General features: G+C 39.1%; 1 protein-coding gene across 1 annotated transcript in view; it reads right to left on the bottom strand.

Moving 5' to 3' along the window:
* Spats2l (spermatogenesis associated serine rich 2 like) overlaps positions 1 to 15,706 on the bottom strand; it is a 167,297-nt gene that overhangs the window by 12,531 nt on the left and 139,060 nt on the right. Inside the window, exon 9 of the mRNA XM_042667030.1 lies at positions 2,671 to 2,729. Within this exon, the coding sequence (XP_042522964.1) occupies positions 2,671 to 2,729 (59 nt within the window). The remainder of the gene's footprint in view (positions 1 to 2,670; positions 2,730 to 15,706) is intronic.

Genomic DNA, 15,706 nt, shown 5'->3' with positions numbered 1-15,706 from the left:
CGACATGAAATTGACTACCGTAATTCACTTAAATATTTATGGAATACTGATGGTCTTTCTCAGCATTGTCTTAAGTGCCATGTGAGAAAGAGGTTTATGTTACAATTGTGGAAATATGATTTATACCATATATAAATATGATTCATGTCACCTATAGGAAAAATATTCTTGGGACCATAGATAAGCAAGTTCAAGATGGTGATAACAAAGACAGATTTGTACTTAATGGTATGCATGGTTCCGTAGTACCTTCAGCTCCCCCCCCCTTTCCCGGAGATACATACCTGTTGACACAAGTGTATCACCTCAAAGATGTAGCACAATCTCTTGGACCTTCATTTCTACCAGAATATTTGATGAACTAATCTATTTATTAATAAGAACTTTTCTCTTTGTGTACACATACTGTGTCATGTACTGTGCTAAGCGCCTGGCCTCTACTTTCTCGTTATACCTTTACAATAAACTGAGATGGATATTACTCTTCTTCCCTCTTCTCTGATAAAGCACCACAGAATATGAGAAATGAAAAAAATGGTTCAAGCTCATATAGTGAGTAGGTGAAAGCTGGATTTGGACCCAGTTCTGTGTCCAGAACATGCCAGCAGACTAGCCCCTGGCTCTGGGAAGTCCTAAAAACTAAAACCTGCAGCAGAGATTAGGTGCTGAAGTTAAGTGAACCCTGCCAGCCAATCCAGCAGTTTGAGGGTTGGTGAAGTCTTAGTGAGAACCTGCTTTCTCTACAGTTTTTCCTGCTCTCGCAGTGCTCAATGTGCAAGGGAGCACACAGTGAATGTTTATTGGTGGAAGGAGTTTTAATGACAGGGATGCTCCAAATTCCACACATCTTGGAACCTAACATTTCTCAAAAAGGAAGAATGAATACGTGAAAGCTGAAGTCTTTTATCATCTTTCTAAGTTGGCTCTAGAGAACCATCTGTGGCTGTGTTGGTTTCTAGTTAGCATTTTTAGAAATAAGCTATACCTAGGAAGCAGAAAACCCAAGTCATGTGTATACTCCACTTTTACTGAAGAAATCAATGGGCTTCAAAGAAGAAAATAATTTCACACCCAGAGGGATGTTCACCCTGGATTAGATTAGTTTCATCAATGTATATTAGATCTAAAATATTGTTTAAAATTAGAGAATTGCATAATAAAAGATAATGGTGGCTATTTTTGAAAGATAAAATGACAGTGAATTATGGCCAAGATCCGGGGAAGAAAACTACAAGAAAAATCTGGTCTGATCTTTCATTCCTGAGGAGAAAGACATTTCAGTCAAAAGAAAAGCAATTTAATTGAAACTTAGTTGGGTGCACGTTTCCAATTAGCTAATTCATGAGAGAGAATCTGGGTGAGGATAAAGAATCCAGAACAACCAGGAAGCAATAATTATAAAACTAAGTCCTAGCTGGAAAATATGGCATTGAGGGTCATATTCACATAGTAGACTGAGTGTCTACTTATTGCTTGATACTGAATCTGACTGAGTAGAATTGTCTCTGTTGAAATTTGTAACCCATTAATCTCAGCTAGCCTAAGATGATAAATCTGCTCTGCTGCTACTTTACCCCAGTGGAAAGGTTTAGACAGATACATGAAAAGAAAGCAAACTCAGAATGTCAATATTTTGTGTTAAGTTTAGGAAAAGTTTTCCATTACTGGGATAGTGTGAGTGTATTCATTATTTCAGTAGGGAATTTGGTCCATTAAGCAGTCTAATGTGTGATTTCAATTTAAAACATGGAATTGATTTTCTCTTGTGGTTTTAAGTTGGCAGGTGTTGGCATATTTGATGAAGTTTGTAAACAGAATTGGGATGTTTTAAGAAAACTTCATTTAGACATCTCTACATTTGAATTATTAATCTTGCAGAAGTTGTTTAAAAACACAGGAAATTTTGTTTGTTAGATTCGTATGTGTGTGGCAAGCATCTGAAGTGCTTCAGATGAGACAGATATTTTCCATTTATATGTAATTCAATATATGGAGAATTTAAGAAACAGAGTCAATGGAACAATTTGGGTTTTTTTTTTTGTTTGCTTTTTGGTTGGTCGTGGGGCTTGAACTCTAGGCCTGGGAGCTGTCCCCTGAGGTCTTCAGCTCAAGGCTAGCACTGTACCACTTGAGCCACAGTGCCACTTCCAGCCTTTTCTGTTTATGTGGTGCTGAGGAATTGAATTCAGAGCCTCATGCATGAGAGGCAAGCACTCTACCACTGAGTCACCTTCCCAGCCCCAATGGGACAAATTTGAAAGGGATCTTAATTTGATAAATTTGAGTTTAATGAACCTAAAAAAGAGTACATGAAAATGACTATATAATATAGCAAAATTACTATGTTGTAAAGGTTTAAAAAGGAGTATCAAGATTTAATGTTACATGTAATGCCATTTTCAATCCAACTAAGCAGACAGTTTTCCATTGCAGAAAAGTTCCTTGAATTTTAAAGAAGTCACCCAGAACCTCCTGATTACTGAGTACACTGTCATGTACTTAATGCTATGAGTGTAAGTGCAGCTGTGGCTTGTGTAAGGTTACAGAGCTCATGAATTAGTGTTTCAGAGTGAATGAGAACATGCCCATAATCTAGTATCTTTCTCACTCTGACCTGTGGATTGCTTCTAGTTGGGAGATACCTTATCAGATAACTATCCATCAACTTACTTGCTTCTTCTTTAACTTTGTCCATTTCTGCCATTAATGATACTTCTTTGTCAATGATGCTAGGGAAAAACAAAAACAAAAAGAATATGCTTAATCAAAGGTAAACTTTAATCAGTTTAAGGATTAAAACAAAAGTGATTTTCATTAAACAAAATCAAAATATCCTGTTTCTATACTCCAATGCCAGTAGCACACACACACTCTCTCTCTCTCCAAAGACTCAGGCAATGTGGAACGCATGTTCTCCAGGGTTACATAGTGACATCTGCTGATTAGCATCGTCAAAAAAATAAAGAACCTTTCAGACTTCCAAAATTGTGTTGCTTTTAATCTAAATTTTTGTGTATTTTTGCCACTGAGTAATTCCTAAGTTCCTAAACAAAGTATTTGAAAAGCTGGCACTTAGATCATTGAGGACAGCAGTTCCCAATGACTGTGTGCTCTACTCCCCTTGATCCTGGCTCAGTGGGTATGAAGTAGACCTTGTTCTGAGCCTATGTGACAAATTCATGGCAACCTATCTGCACAGACCATAATATAATTCATGCCTTTCTCATTCTTCCAGATAAGCATGTCCAAGTTCTAATGAACTTTATCCCATTATAGTTCTCTTATTTCTTGCATAATCATTTGAGAACTTAATTAATTAATCCTACATAAAGTAATTATCTGTCCAAGTTTGTTTCTCAACCTATTCCCTAATCTCCTAGTTCCTTTCTCAGAAGTTACAACTCATTAAAAATCCCTTCTAGTGACACTGTCCAAAAGGAAATGTACTCATTACCTGATATATGTAACTGTAACCCCTCTATGTACCACTTTTATAATAACAATAAAAAGTAAAAACTAAAAAAATTCATTCTAGATCTCATTCTACCTGTTTATGTTTAATAAACATAGGTGTCAGATGCTATTTTTTTTTAATTTGGACCCTAAATGTTTCAAAATGCATCTCTAAAATTTAAGGCCTTTGAGGACCATAACCATCTTGTTACTGTATCTCCTAAAACATTATATAACAATTGCATAATAATTTAAAATTGCCAACATCTACTTAGTATTCCCATTTCTCCAACTGTCCTATGAGTCTTAACGGTTTGTTTATACCAGGATCAAAATAAGACCTGCTCATTATAATTAGCTGGTTGATTCTTAAATGTGTATGTGTGTATTGTGCAAACATGTGTTCCAGTATTGAAACTCAATGTCTTGTGATCTTGCTTGGCTTTTTGGCTTTTTTGGCTAGCACTCTACCACGTGAGCCACATTTCCAGTTAGCTTTTTGTTGGTTAAGTGGAGATAGGAGTCTGTCTAGGCTGTTCCAAACCAAACATTGATCCTCAGATCTTAGCCTCCTGAGAAACTTGGCATGAGTCAAATGTGCCCAGTGTAAATGCATTTCAATTTATCAATTCTCTCTCCTCTGTTTTTTTCATCTCTTCTATATTTGCTTGAAGGAAGCAGGTTGTATGTTCTGAAGAGCTATCCAATGTCTGAATTTTTCTAATTACATCACCATGGCTTTACTTTGTCTATTTTCTTTATATTCCCTATAAATCTGTTAACAAATATTAAAATTTGATGGAATTCAAGTTGATTTTCTTCAGATTAAAAAAATTGCATATTTTGGTGGCACTGGGATTTGAACTTACAACCTTACTATATTGCTAAGCCATACCTCTAGCCTGTGTTTTGATGGTTATTTTAATGACAGGGTTTCAGTTCCTGCCTCCAGCCCTGTTTTACACTGTTTAACTTAAAGATAAGAGTGTTGCTTCTTGTCCAGGCGTGTACCTGGACTGCAATCTTGCTATTTCAGGTTTTATTCTTGTTGTTGGCATGACCATTATGTACCATTGTGTCCATCTTCCTTCTGTGGAGATGGAGGGGTCTCACAGGCTTTTCTGTCCAAGCTGGCCTGGAACTGTAATCCTCCCAATCTCAATCTCCCAAGTAGCTAGGATTACGGTGTGAGCTACCATTGCCTGGCTTGGAGAGGATAATGTCTTTCTGTGTTTGCTGCTAGCATCATATCATTAGTTATACATCCTCAAAAAACATCAAATCTGAGCCTCCAGGTTCTATAGGTAATAATTACAACAAGTGATATGCTATTGTAAACATGAAGGACATGTCTCTGTTTTTATGATATTCCCAGTCACTGATGATGACTGCTTAGATCAACAGAGTTTACAAAATGGGAATAATCAGGTTCTTCGACTTCTTCATTTATTTATAGGAATCCTTCTCTGGAGAGCAATTTCCATTTACCAATTATTTAGGAGGAAAAGCAATAGTTTTTCCATCCTTATGGAAAAACTTTCCTTTCACATGATTTGGGAGGAATATGAGAGGGCCTGTATGTAGGACTTGCTACCTACAGGAAAAAGAGATGCAGATGGTAAGATTAGAAGTTAGATCTCAAAGGCTTCTAAATAGAGTCCCCAGGTTTTGAGAAACGCACAGTACATAGCTAAGGAGAAAACTTTCATGTGACCCAACACTGCTCTGCCTTCAGCTGTCTAGTGCATAATGGAGGAGAAAACTGTAAAGGGAAAGTCCACAAAGTTACCCACTCCATATCACCTAAGTGCAGACCCCTGGGGCTGGGAATTCTGCAGGCTTTGTGTCCACTGGGAAGGGAGAATATGTGGGAAAAAGCCTTTACTATTTCCTTTACCAGCTATAAGGTTTTGTTCATTAAATTTGCTAACACAATTCTGTGCCCAGAGAGCTTGCAAGATGGGCATTTGTGTATATCACATATCTCCAGGTCAAACACTTATTAACCAAAGCCAGATAGTCCTACAATGGTTAGTTCAGACCTTCCAGGCTAGCAACAGGAGGGATGAAGGTTTACACAATAAATTGTTAATCTGCTTAATGCACACACTGGGGATGTAAAAAAGCCTGTGAAGTTGGCATCAAACCATGCTTCCATTCCGCTGGGTATTTCAACAAAGGAAGATCATCCTCAGGCATCTTACTAATTCAAGCACGGCTCTGTATGACTGCTTTCAAAACTCAACCGCACAAAGGCAAGGCAAGGATGTGCTGAGTCAGGACCCCGCTAGGAACTGGTGGACAGAAGCAATGCAAGCTCAGGGGGGAGCCTGAGGCAGATAAACCTGACCCTCCCTGGAGAATCTCGCTACTTTGGACCTGGATTTTGCTTTCAAGGCAGTAGAGCTGGGGAAGGAAAGTGGATGTGGCAGATGAAGAAGTGCAGGCCAGCCTGCACTGACAGCCAGCTGTCAGACAGTGAGGAGCCAGCGTCACATAAACTGAGCCCCAGATTAAGAGAAGGCGGAAGGCCGAAAGACTTGGTCTGACCTTCCAAAAGGCTACAGAGCCTGAGTGTTACTCCCAGATTCTCCAGGAATTTCACAGTGTCATTTGCAAGCCCTACAAGACGCTTCTTCGAGGTCCCAGGACAGAGACACATAGGGGAAGTGCTGCTTGATGAAAAACAACTCTGCAAGCTGGATAAGGACCTGGGTAGTCTGGCAGAACCCTGGCTTAGAGTGATCTGATGTCCAGGGAGAGGGAGATAATGGGAGAGGAAGGCCATCAGAGTTGATGAGTCACTGAGGAATCAGAGAGGTCACAAACCACTGTTTTAACTGGGGTAGCAGAAAGGTCACATTTGCTTTCTAGGTACTTCTGTAGAGAGAGGTTATCAGCCTGCAGTCCTTCAAAATGAGAGTTGTGCAAACAAGCACAACTGCCCCTAAGAACATTAGGCAGCCCTGCTGGTGCCCTGTTAGAATGATCTCATTTAAACTTCAGGGCACCCCAGGCAGTGTGAACAATGCGCTCACCTTGTACATCGCCTTGGCCTTGACCGGTGCCCTCCACTATTCCTTGAAGTCAACCTCCTCCTGAATCTGCTCTGTACATCGCCTTGGCCTTGACCGGTGCCCTCCACTATTCCTTGAAGTCAACCTCCTCCTGAATCTGCTCTGTTCATCTAATTTAACTCTTCCTTCAAATCTTGGCTTAATTCATCTTGCCCCCCAAAGGGGAGTTTTTAAAACCTTCTGTTCAACTTTTAGATCTTATTATGGGTTGCTCAACAGGAATTCCTTAATAGTGCTGCATTGTAGGGAAGGTAGCCCCTTCATTCTCTATGGCAGCACAGTGATGAAACTTTTTAACTGGTTCACCATAGTGCTTGCATAATTAATCATGTCTATGCACAAATCTATGTCACAGACAGAATCTAATCATTTACTACACAAGCTTATGAATAGAAGTATAATGATCTTCACCAAGCACACAAAATAGGTTGTTGGTGATTCGGTTTGCAAATAGGGATAGCTTGCTTAATTGTTGAAATGTGTGCTTTCCCCATTAATCTGAGATTTTTAAGTATTGACAGTTTTTGTTTTTCAATAACGATCCTCTGTACTTGACAAAAATACAGAACTCTTTAATTGGTTTGGACTTATGCCACATTAAGCCTGCTCTACATAAACAGACAGCACATAAAACCCTTGTAACCTCATGTGTTTCAATCTTGCCCTTTATCCTTCCAAAACCACATCTTCTTTTATCTAAACTGCTTGGATAGTAAAATTTTATTTTGTTGCCATAAAAAAGCTTTTATTATCAAAGCAATAAGATGTAAGGAGGAGATTACTATGGCAAAGACTTTATGGTTTATTATATAGTTAATCACAAAGATAAAGTGTCATTTTATTAAAAAACGTTTCCACTGCCTTGATTCCTTTTTGAAGGAACTGATAGTAATAATGACAATAGTGATTTTAATAATAATAATAATAATAGAATCAGAAAGCCCTTTAGTAGGAATAGATTTATGATTTTCTTCTCTGTGAAAGATCTTTAAAACTGGAGAATAAGACACTGAGTGACAAAATGCCTCTTTGGGGAGCGTGGATGAGCCATGTCAGGCTTAGTGTTCTTCAGAAATAAAGAGGCTGTGATTGGCAGGCCACTGAAGGACCTTCTCACAAGAACCGGCTAGTGGATACTGAAGTGATAAAAGCAGAATTTCAAAGGAAATTTAAAAAAATCCATCTGCAATAACTGCCAGAGTTGGAGGTTGAAGAGTTAAAATTAGGCCACATCCCACCTGTAATGCATTTGCCTGGGGAAGAATGCAGTGAAAGAAACTGCAGGGGACCATCTGATCCCAGACAATTTTGCTTCAGTTCCTTCTTGGGGATAAAATGCTTCTGTTGTTGGAGCATACTTAATTCATCACCTGCCAACCAGAGTAGGCTGGGGCAGCAGAAAGGGCAGAAAATCTAGAGTAGGGCCTGGCAGGATGAGCAGGCGGTAGAAGAATCTGTATTCCAAGAGAAGTTGGAGCTTCTGGGGAGAAAGAAATCTAATGAATGCTAATGCTAATGGAATGTTTCAGTGTTTCTGGCCTCTCCCAAACAGCACAAAGCACACAAACGAGTGATAAGCCACCAAACCAGGCTTCCCAGTTAAAACTTTCCATTTCTTTCACTGAAGAGGAAAGAACACTTTGTTCACTCTGGGTTCTGTCCTCATTATTACATAGAAGGAAGAACTGTGATGTCACCTAGCAGGGCCCCGTGACTGCCAAATGGGCCACTTTCCTTTGCCAGCTGGCCCTGAAGGAAGAGGGACCAGTACTGTCTAATAGCATAAGCCATACACTGTTGACCCTATGGGTTCCATTGCCAGTCTAACTTCCTCACTATCCCAGACATTCTTGGGTCCAGGAAGTGGAGATGGGGTTCAGCTAACCTGTTTCTCAATTTTTTTAGCTGTCAACAAAACCTCTTCTTTGGCCTGGTAGCCACAGATGCAGCAAGACCACGGGTAGTTCTGCAGTCAGAGGACTAACAGCTCTAAGTGTAAGCAGAGTCTATGTTCTGCTCTTCAATGCTATGAGTTTTCAGTTCTTCCTTTCTCCATTGAGAAGTAGCTCTTCCTCTTGTCCCCTCTCCTACACCACCCTTTATGCTGGATATGTTTCCCTGATTTAACCTCACCCTCATTATCAAGTAGCTGGCTATGTTTATTTACCTTTTGTTACATTGCTAGAGGTCCTGGATCTGTCACCTTGGAATCCACATATTTGCATTTAGGGCTTTACAACAACCTGAATTCTGTTCATTACTGGAAAACACAGTGGATTTCCCCCAAAATGTAGCAATAATGACAAATTGTAAATTGAATATGAGTAGACACAAAATCAACTTAGGTCTACAGTATGTAGACTAGGGTTGGTACACAATCATTTGAAAAATTGCCCACTAATTAGGACAAGTCATGGAAATAAAGAAGCAGTGTTTCTAAGCATGAACCATGCTTAATATACAAAGCAAAGTAAATATCCCTCTGATTGTGAGCAACAACACTCAGCTTACTAATCATATGAGCCCATCAGATTTCTATTTTTTTGGTCAAAGGTAATACAATGTATTTATGCCTTTTAACCTAAATATTTTATATTGGAATCATATAATAATCTAAAGCCACAGTTTATATTTCATCATACTATCTGAAGTACATTTTGGAAGTGAGATACGTGCAGATTTAATGTAAGGAATAACTCCCAACACAATTCCAGAGTTCCTAAAAAATGACATAGTTAACCCACAGGGACTCCTTTTCCTTGTTGGAAAATTTCAAATATAGAGTTGAAAATTTCTTTATGTGTGCCATTTCCCCATTATCAAATGCTCAACTGGAAAAAAATCTATATTCCTCATATACTTTCATCATATGGGATTTAACATAGGACTAATTAATAATAACATTTCTTATCTTTCTTAATTGCTTCCTAGGGCTTGGTCTCTTTGTATGAAGATTATTAGTCAGGAGGCATAGTTTACCTTTATTTCAGTTTCAACAAAACAGAACTTAGTACATGCCTCCCTCGACCCCCATTTATAGTAACATCTATGGAAGAAAAAAGCAAATTAAGGGCATGATTTACAGAACTGAGTGAACATTCTCTTTCACATTTTTCCTTCATTTGACATGCTTATTTTTTAGAAATGGAAAATATAAAAAGTAGGATAAAAGAAAGCAAAAATTATAACAAGATAAAAATTCTTCTTTGTCTTCATACAAAAATTAGGACTAACAACTCTGCATCTTCTGTTATATTTCTTTCCAAGAACACTTTTGTAAAAACATGGGGGAGAGGTATTAATATTCATGGAAGGTATTATAGCTGATCATGAATAATTTGGGAATAGAAACTATAAGAGACTGATATATAGTACAAGAAGGATCAGAAACCCTGGCCCATATCCAACCCAAGGCAGCCAGGTCTAACCTCTCCTGTCTCTGGCCTTCTGGCAGGCTCTTGGGTTCCTTGGCTCTCAGGTGTAAAGGGGGTGGGGATAGGAGAGAATGAATGTGCTTACCTGTCTGCCCAAGTCTCACATGCTCTCACTTTCTCAGTAATACCTCACTCTAGCCAGTGACTCCCAAAGTAGGGACATAAATAAAATATTAAACTCTAAAATGTAGACCTTTCTAATCTTTAGTATACAGATTAATATTAATTCACACGTATAATTTATTTATGGATTTTTCCGATTTGAGAGGCATGTGCTCAAAATTCATTTATTGATGGAGTAGGACCTAAGGGATTGATTCCTCCCAGAGCATATTATGGTCCTTCTTCATGCTTCTGATTCCTTCTGTAGGGAATTTTCCATTTCCCTTTTCCATCTGGCAAATCTCTAGTCATCCTTCAAGATCCAGCTCAAATGCCACTCTACAACTAGCCAGCCAGGACTGATTTCCTCCTTCCTATCCCCTAGAACTCTATTACTGTATTTGTCACACTGCACACTACATAGCTTATTTCTGTCTGCAGCCCCTAGACCTTTTTTTTTTTTTGTGGAGGTCTGGGGGCTTGAACTCAGGGCCTCAGCATTGTCCCTGAGCATTTTTGCTCTAGGCTAGTGCTCTACCACTGAGCCACAGCTCTGATTCTGTTTTTTTTTGGGGTGGTGGTGGTATGTGTTTGTGTATATATATGTATGTGTGTGTTGAATTGGAGGTATGAGTCTCATGGTCTTTCCTTCCTAGTCTGGCTTTGAACCAGGATCCTCAGATCTTAGCCTCCTGAGTCGCTAGGGTTACAGGTGTGAGCCAACTGTGCCCAGCTAGACTTTTTAAGGAGAGAGACTGTCTTCATCCCTTAGTGTTTTTCACTATGAGCCTTCAAGCATATCCAGATCATTTTCATTCAAACTCATGAAATTCAGCCAATGTATGTTCTGAGGCTCCAGAAAATTCTATGGTCTACGCTCACTGAATCAAAATCAGAATCAGAAGTGGGGGCAGATGCATGTGTGCACATGTACATGCACAGACACACACAGATGTTTGAGAACTACACATCTATCTATCTATTTATTGAACAGAGGGAGGAGAAAAGAGGAAAAGAATGGGAGAGGTATGGCAAGACAGGCTATGGGAAGAATTGTCATGGTGGTGATTGTGGTCACTCAGAACCAGGGGTCCCTTTGCCTTCTCTCTTTCTCCCAGGAATAAACAGTAAAACTGTGATGAAATATCCACATTTTGGAGCTAAGATCAGTTGCATGCTAAACACACAGAAAGTTTTAAGGATAACTTTTCCCAGTGTTTTGGAGGTAGAGAACAACAAACTTGTGATATGTCATTTTTTGTGACATGCTATTTTGAAAAGGAAAATAAACTATATAGATTAAACATCCATGGGGGGAGGCTGGGCTAGAGTTGGTCCAAAATGATCTGAGAAGTGCACTGCTTTGTATATGAATTTTTTCCAAAATTCACAGGAAATGATGCCCTGCTTTGTAGTGGAGTAGATGTTATAAAACCCATCCAGCTTCAGATGCAGATTTTGTAGGGATGAAACTGAAAATCAATTCTAAGTCTACATCCCTTACTTCCCAAAGAAGTGGTTAATAAATCTTGGAAATCTGATTTTCCTTAAAATATTGCCTCCTAAGAATCAAGAATCTATAGCCACTGAAAGAATAATATAGCATACATATAAGGATTTGTATTATACTCAATTCATGTGCAGCCTTACTACATGATTTATTGCCATTTTAGCTGACAGAGTGTCTAAAATGGTTCCTTAGTCATATTCTATACCAGTCCAACAAGCAGAAATAGCTCCAAGACCCTTTCTGAAATTGTAATCTAGAATAGCTCTCTGAAATATTATGAAGTATTTGATATTTATGTTAATACAGAACAAATTCATCTTATTTTTCCCAGTGAAAATGGAATATATTATAAATCTTAAAATGATCATACTCCAGTACCCTATGGAAATGTGTAGATAGAACTATTTGCTTAATTTCTTTTTATATTTTTACTCTCCAGTAGAAACTAACAATTTCTTTTTTTTTTTTTTTCAGTCGTGGGGGTTGAACTTAGGGCCTGGCTGCTGTCCCTGAGCTCTTTTGCGCAAGACCAGTGCTCTACAACTTTGAGCCACAGCTCTGCTTCCAGTTTTCTGGCGGTTAATTGGAAATAAGAGTGTCACAGACTTTCCTGCCTGGGCTGGCTTTGAACCCTTATCCTCAGATCTCAGACTTTTGAATAGCTAGGATTACAAGTGTGAGCTACCAGTACCTGCCATTTTCAGATGATGTTACTCGGCTAGCTGACTGGTAGCCTTTATTTGCTGAAAAAATCCTGAAATCTTTTTTTTTTTAAATTTCACACTGAATTCAGCATCAACTTCTTGTCACAGCTATTACTGAAAGTCTATTAGTCTGTAAGGGAGTCTTCCCATATAAGTGTGTGGCTGACATAAAGTATGGTAGCAATTCCCACCTGCAGCTCAGGAAAGCTGTTAACATGAGCTGCTATTTATGCTGCTTTCCTGGGAACTATACCTAAACTGAAAGGGCCAGTTCAGTACATTTTGTATTTATCAACCCGCTCTTCCTTCACATCAACTGATTCATTCAGTCCTCAAAGTAGCCCTGGGGAAACATCTACTGCAGAGAAAAACCTCAGGGAGGAAAGAAAATAGTAAAAGAGAAGATTTCACTTCTCAAAAGCTATACTTACTTAGAATGACACATATTCACAAATGAGGCAAGATGGGAAATACACTGTTACCATGGGGACTTGCCTTAGTCACAAAGTTGCAGTCACCTTGAATTTCTCCATGGTAGAAGGTGTTTGCCCCTTTTCACAATTTCAGAATGGATCCAAGAACTTACTTCTGTTTATTGGACTTGTGCAGAGTGAGGAAAAGGAGTCATTTTGTGCCATTTATCAGCTAGACAGTAACACAAACCTTCCATATGGCTCTCCTGAGGTATGAATGTATTTATTAGCCTCTGTTATTATGGTCCCTTCACATTTTCACAAGTGTGTGCTCATCTCCACACTGTGCTCTTTTCATATTCTCATACACTGTAGAATATTGGATTGGGGAGAAAAAATAGTTTAATTTCCTTTGTAAAATGTGTTGTACAATCAATACACAGGTGGGCACTTAGAAAAAAATTTGATAAGAAAGGAATTTATCAGAAAGTCTTGTATGCACAGGTTTTGATCAATGGATACATGGCATTATTCATTTCCAGAGCAGAAGACTATAGATCTATTATTAAAAATGTTTTTAAAAAATATTAAAAAAACAATCTAGACTTTTGATTTAGTCAAAAAAGCAAAAATCCAAAACAACTCCCCACCCCCATAAGCCAAATGCTGCATTTTTGCCTTCATTATATGTTTTGTCTAAGAGCTGGAAAAACCTAGCAATTTTTTTAACATGTTCTCTATAATTACATAGGGAACTGAAGGCACTGCACCATCATCGTTGAACAACAGCAAGTGACTGAAAGGCTCCTCACGTCTTCTGCTGGCTATCCCATTATATTCACACCTGGTTGAATGGCACACAGAAAATGTCTGTACAACTCCACGGCTCAGATATTTTGATTGTAGTTTGCATACTAGGAATGGTCACTAGTTTTTGGCCACACTGGCTTTACAATGAGATCTCTATTCATTCTCCAGGCTACATCAACATCCTTCATGTAACTGAATAAAAAAGCAACATCCACTGGCTACACAGATCTACTTCTGGGACCTTTACCACCTAAGATGTGTCTTTTCTATTGAAGTTGATGTATCTCCATAACTCGAATAATGGCTCAATTAACAAAGGATAAATGAATGGCAAAGAAGTATTTATTTAAGCACTACTGTACCATCGGCTCTGCAAAAGACCTTCTGTTTCATTCAGCTTAAAGAGCACAGGGCTGCTGCAGTCTAATGCCAACAACCTGGTGTTGGCATTAGCGTGATGGACATATACCACAGATGCCCAAGCACACCAAGTAATATTGCTGTCTGGCCGAAGCCAAAGAAGACTTATAACCCCAAACAGATGTTTAATAGAACACTTCCCCACTGTATTTATCTTTACATGCCTCAGATCTTCTTCCTAATCCTGGTCCCTGCTGTGATACCTGGTTTTATTGCAAAATGAGAAAAAGACTCAGGTAGAGACAGAATGGCTAATGAAAGTGACTGCCTGTCATTAGCTACAGCCTTCAGTTCTTAATTTTTCCATTTTCTTCTAAGGACTGAGTTGAATTCTATAATGAAAAACCGACAAAAAAAGCAAAGCCCTCAATTTTTCTACACTACAGTATAATTGTTTTTCTGATCTCAAGGAGGCAAAAATGTAATTTGACCTTTAAATCGTGTAGCTAGAAGGTTTATGTTTCAAGCAGTATGGAAAAAGTATTTTCCTGCTGCACTGATTGAAAAGAGAGGGCATGAAGATGTGTGTTTTGAGTATGTAAGCAATTGGCCAGTGGTCGATCTGGAGGGCAGCTGGCAGGGAGGACAGATGCTCAGGGAGAGCATCTGTAAAGAATGTAAAAGGAGAGTCTGTCCTGTCCTCAAGAGCGAGGGCAGAACCTGCCACAGTGACTGTGTACTCTGCCAGGGGAATTCTGAGCAGGGGAATTCTTGGGCTGGAGTTCCTTGTATGGGAGCACAAGGAAGAAGAGGGGGCGGGACAGGGGAGTGGCTATCCTGTGGCTTTGTCCCTGATTCTACCTAGAACAGGTTGCCACAGTTCTTCTTTACCATTATGCCAACTAAAAATATTGCCAGACTAACTCTCATGGAGGACAAACTCACACTGTGGAGAACCATTACTTTTGCATTAGACTTGGTATTCACTTTTCAGGAATTTTCACTCTAACTAGTGGTCTTTGCTACCTTTTTTTTTTAGTCCTGGGGCTTGAACTCTGGGCCTACTGCACTGTCCCTCAGCTCTTCAGCTCAAGGCAAGCATTCTACCACTTGAGCCACAACGCCACTTCTGGTTTTCTGGTGGTTAATTGGAAATAAGAGTCTTATGGACTTTCCTGCCTAGGTTGGCTTTGAACAACGATCCTCAGATCTCTGGCACCTGGCTTTTGTTTTTTGAGATGGAGTTCTTACTATGTATCTCAGGCTGGTCTTGAATTCATGAACCTCCTTCCCTAGCCTCTTGAATGCTGGAACTTTACATGTACATCACCAGGCCAGGCAACTACTGGTTTTCAACAACAGATGTACAAGAGTTATTTAGAATTTTAAAAAAAATCCTTTACAGACATCGGCATCTCTGGAGTTTGCACTTTGGCAAGGGAGAACTCAGAGCCTTGAGCTTTAAATTACAGTTTTCACACATACTTTGGTATAGAGAGAACTAAATATTGATTTATAGGAATCATCAGTCAATGTGAAGTTATTCATAGTGAAAACAAATAAGCAACAGAGGGCACAGAGAAAAGCCAAGCTGCCAGCATTGTATGGGAATGCAAGCTTCATACAAAAGCAACTCAGTGAGTGTGAGTTGGGGTGGAGATGTTATCTCTGTTGTCTTCTGTTATCTCTAGTCCCTGCTGGGAAAATGAGAATGTTTTATGATATAGTCAGCCCTAGGTAACTGTCCTGGTTAAGTGCCGACTTAGATTTTTTGCTGCTTAATGGTTTTTCTTCAATAACTGTATTGAGCAAACATTCTCCACCAGACAAGACAAGAATTATG

The sequence above is a fragment of the Dipodomys spectabilis genome, unplaced genomic scaffold, assembly GCF_019054845.1.
Source record: "Dipodomys spectabilis isolate Male_0828 unplaced genomic scaffold, ASM1905484v1 ptg000373l, whole genome shotgun sequence".
In the NCBI taxonomy this organism is placed as follows: Eukaryota; Metazoa; Chordata; class Mammalia; order Rodentia; family Heteromyidae; genus Dipodomys; species Dipodomys spectabilis.
The sequence above is the reverse complement of the archived record's forward strand: the minus strand, read 5'-3'. Positions and strand labels throughout refer to the sequence as shown.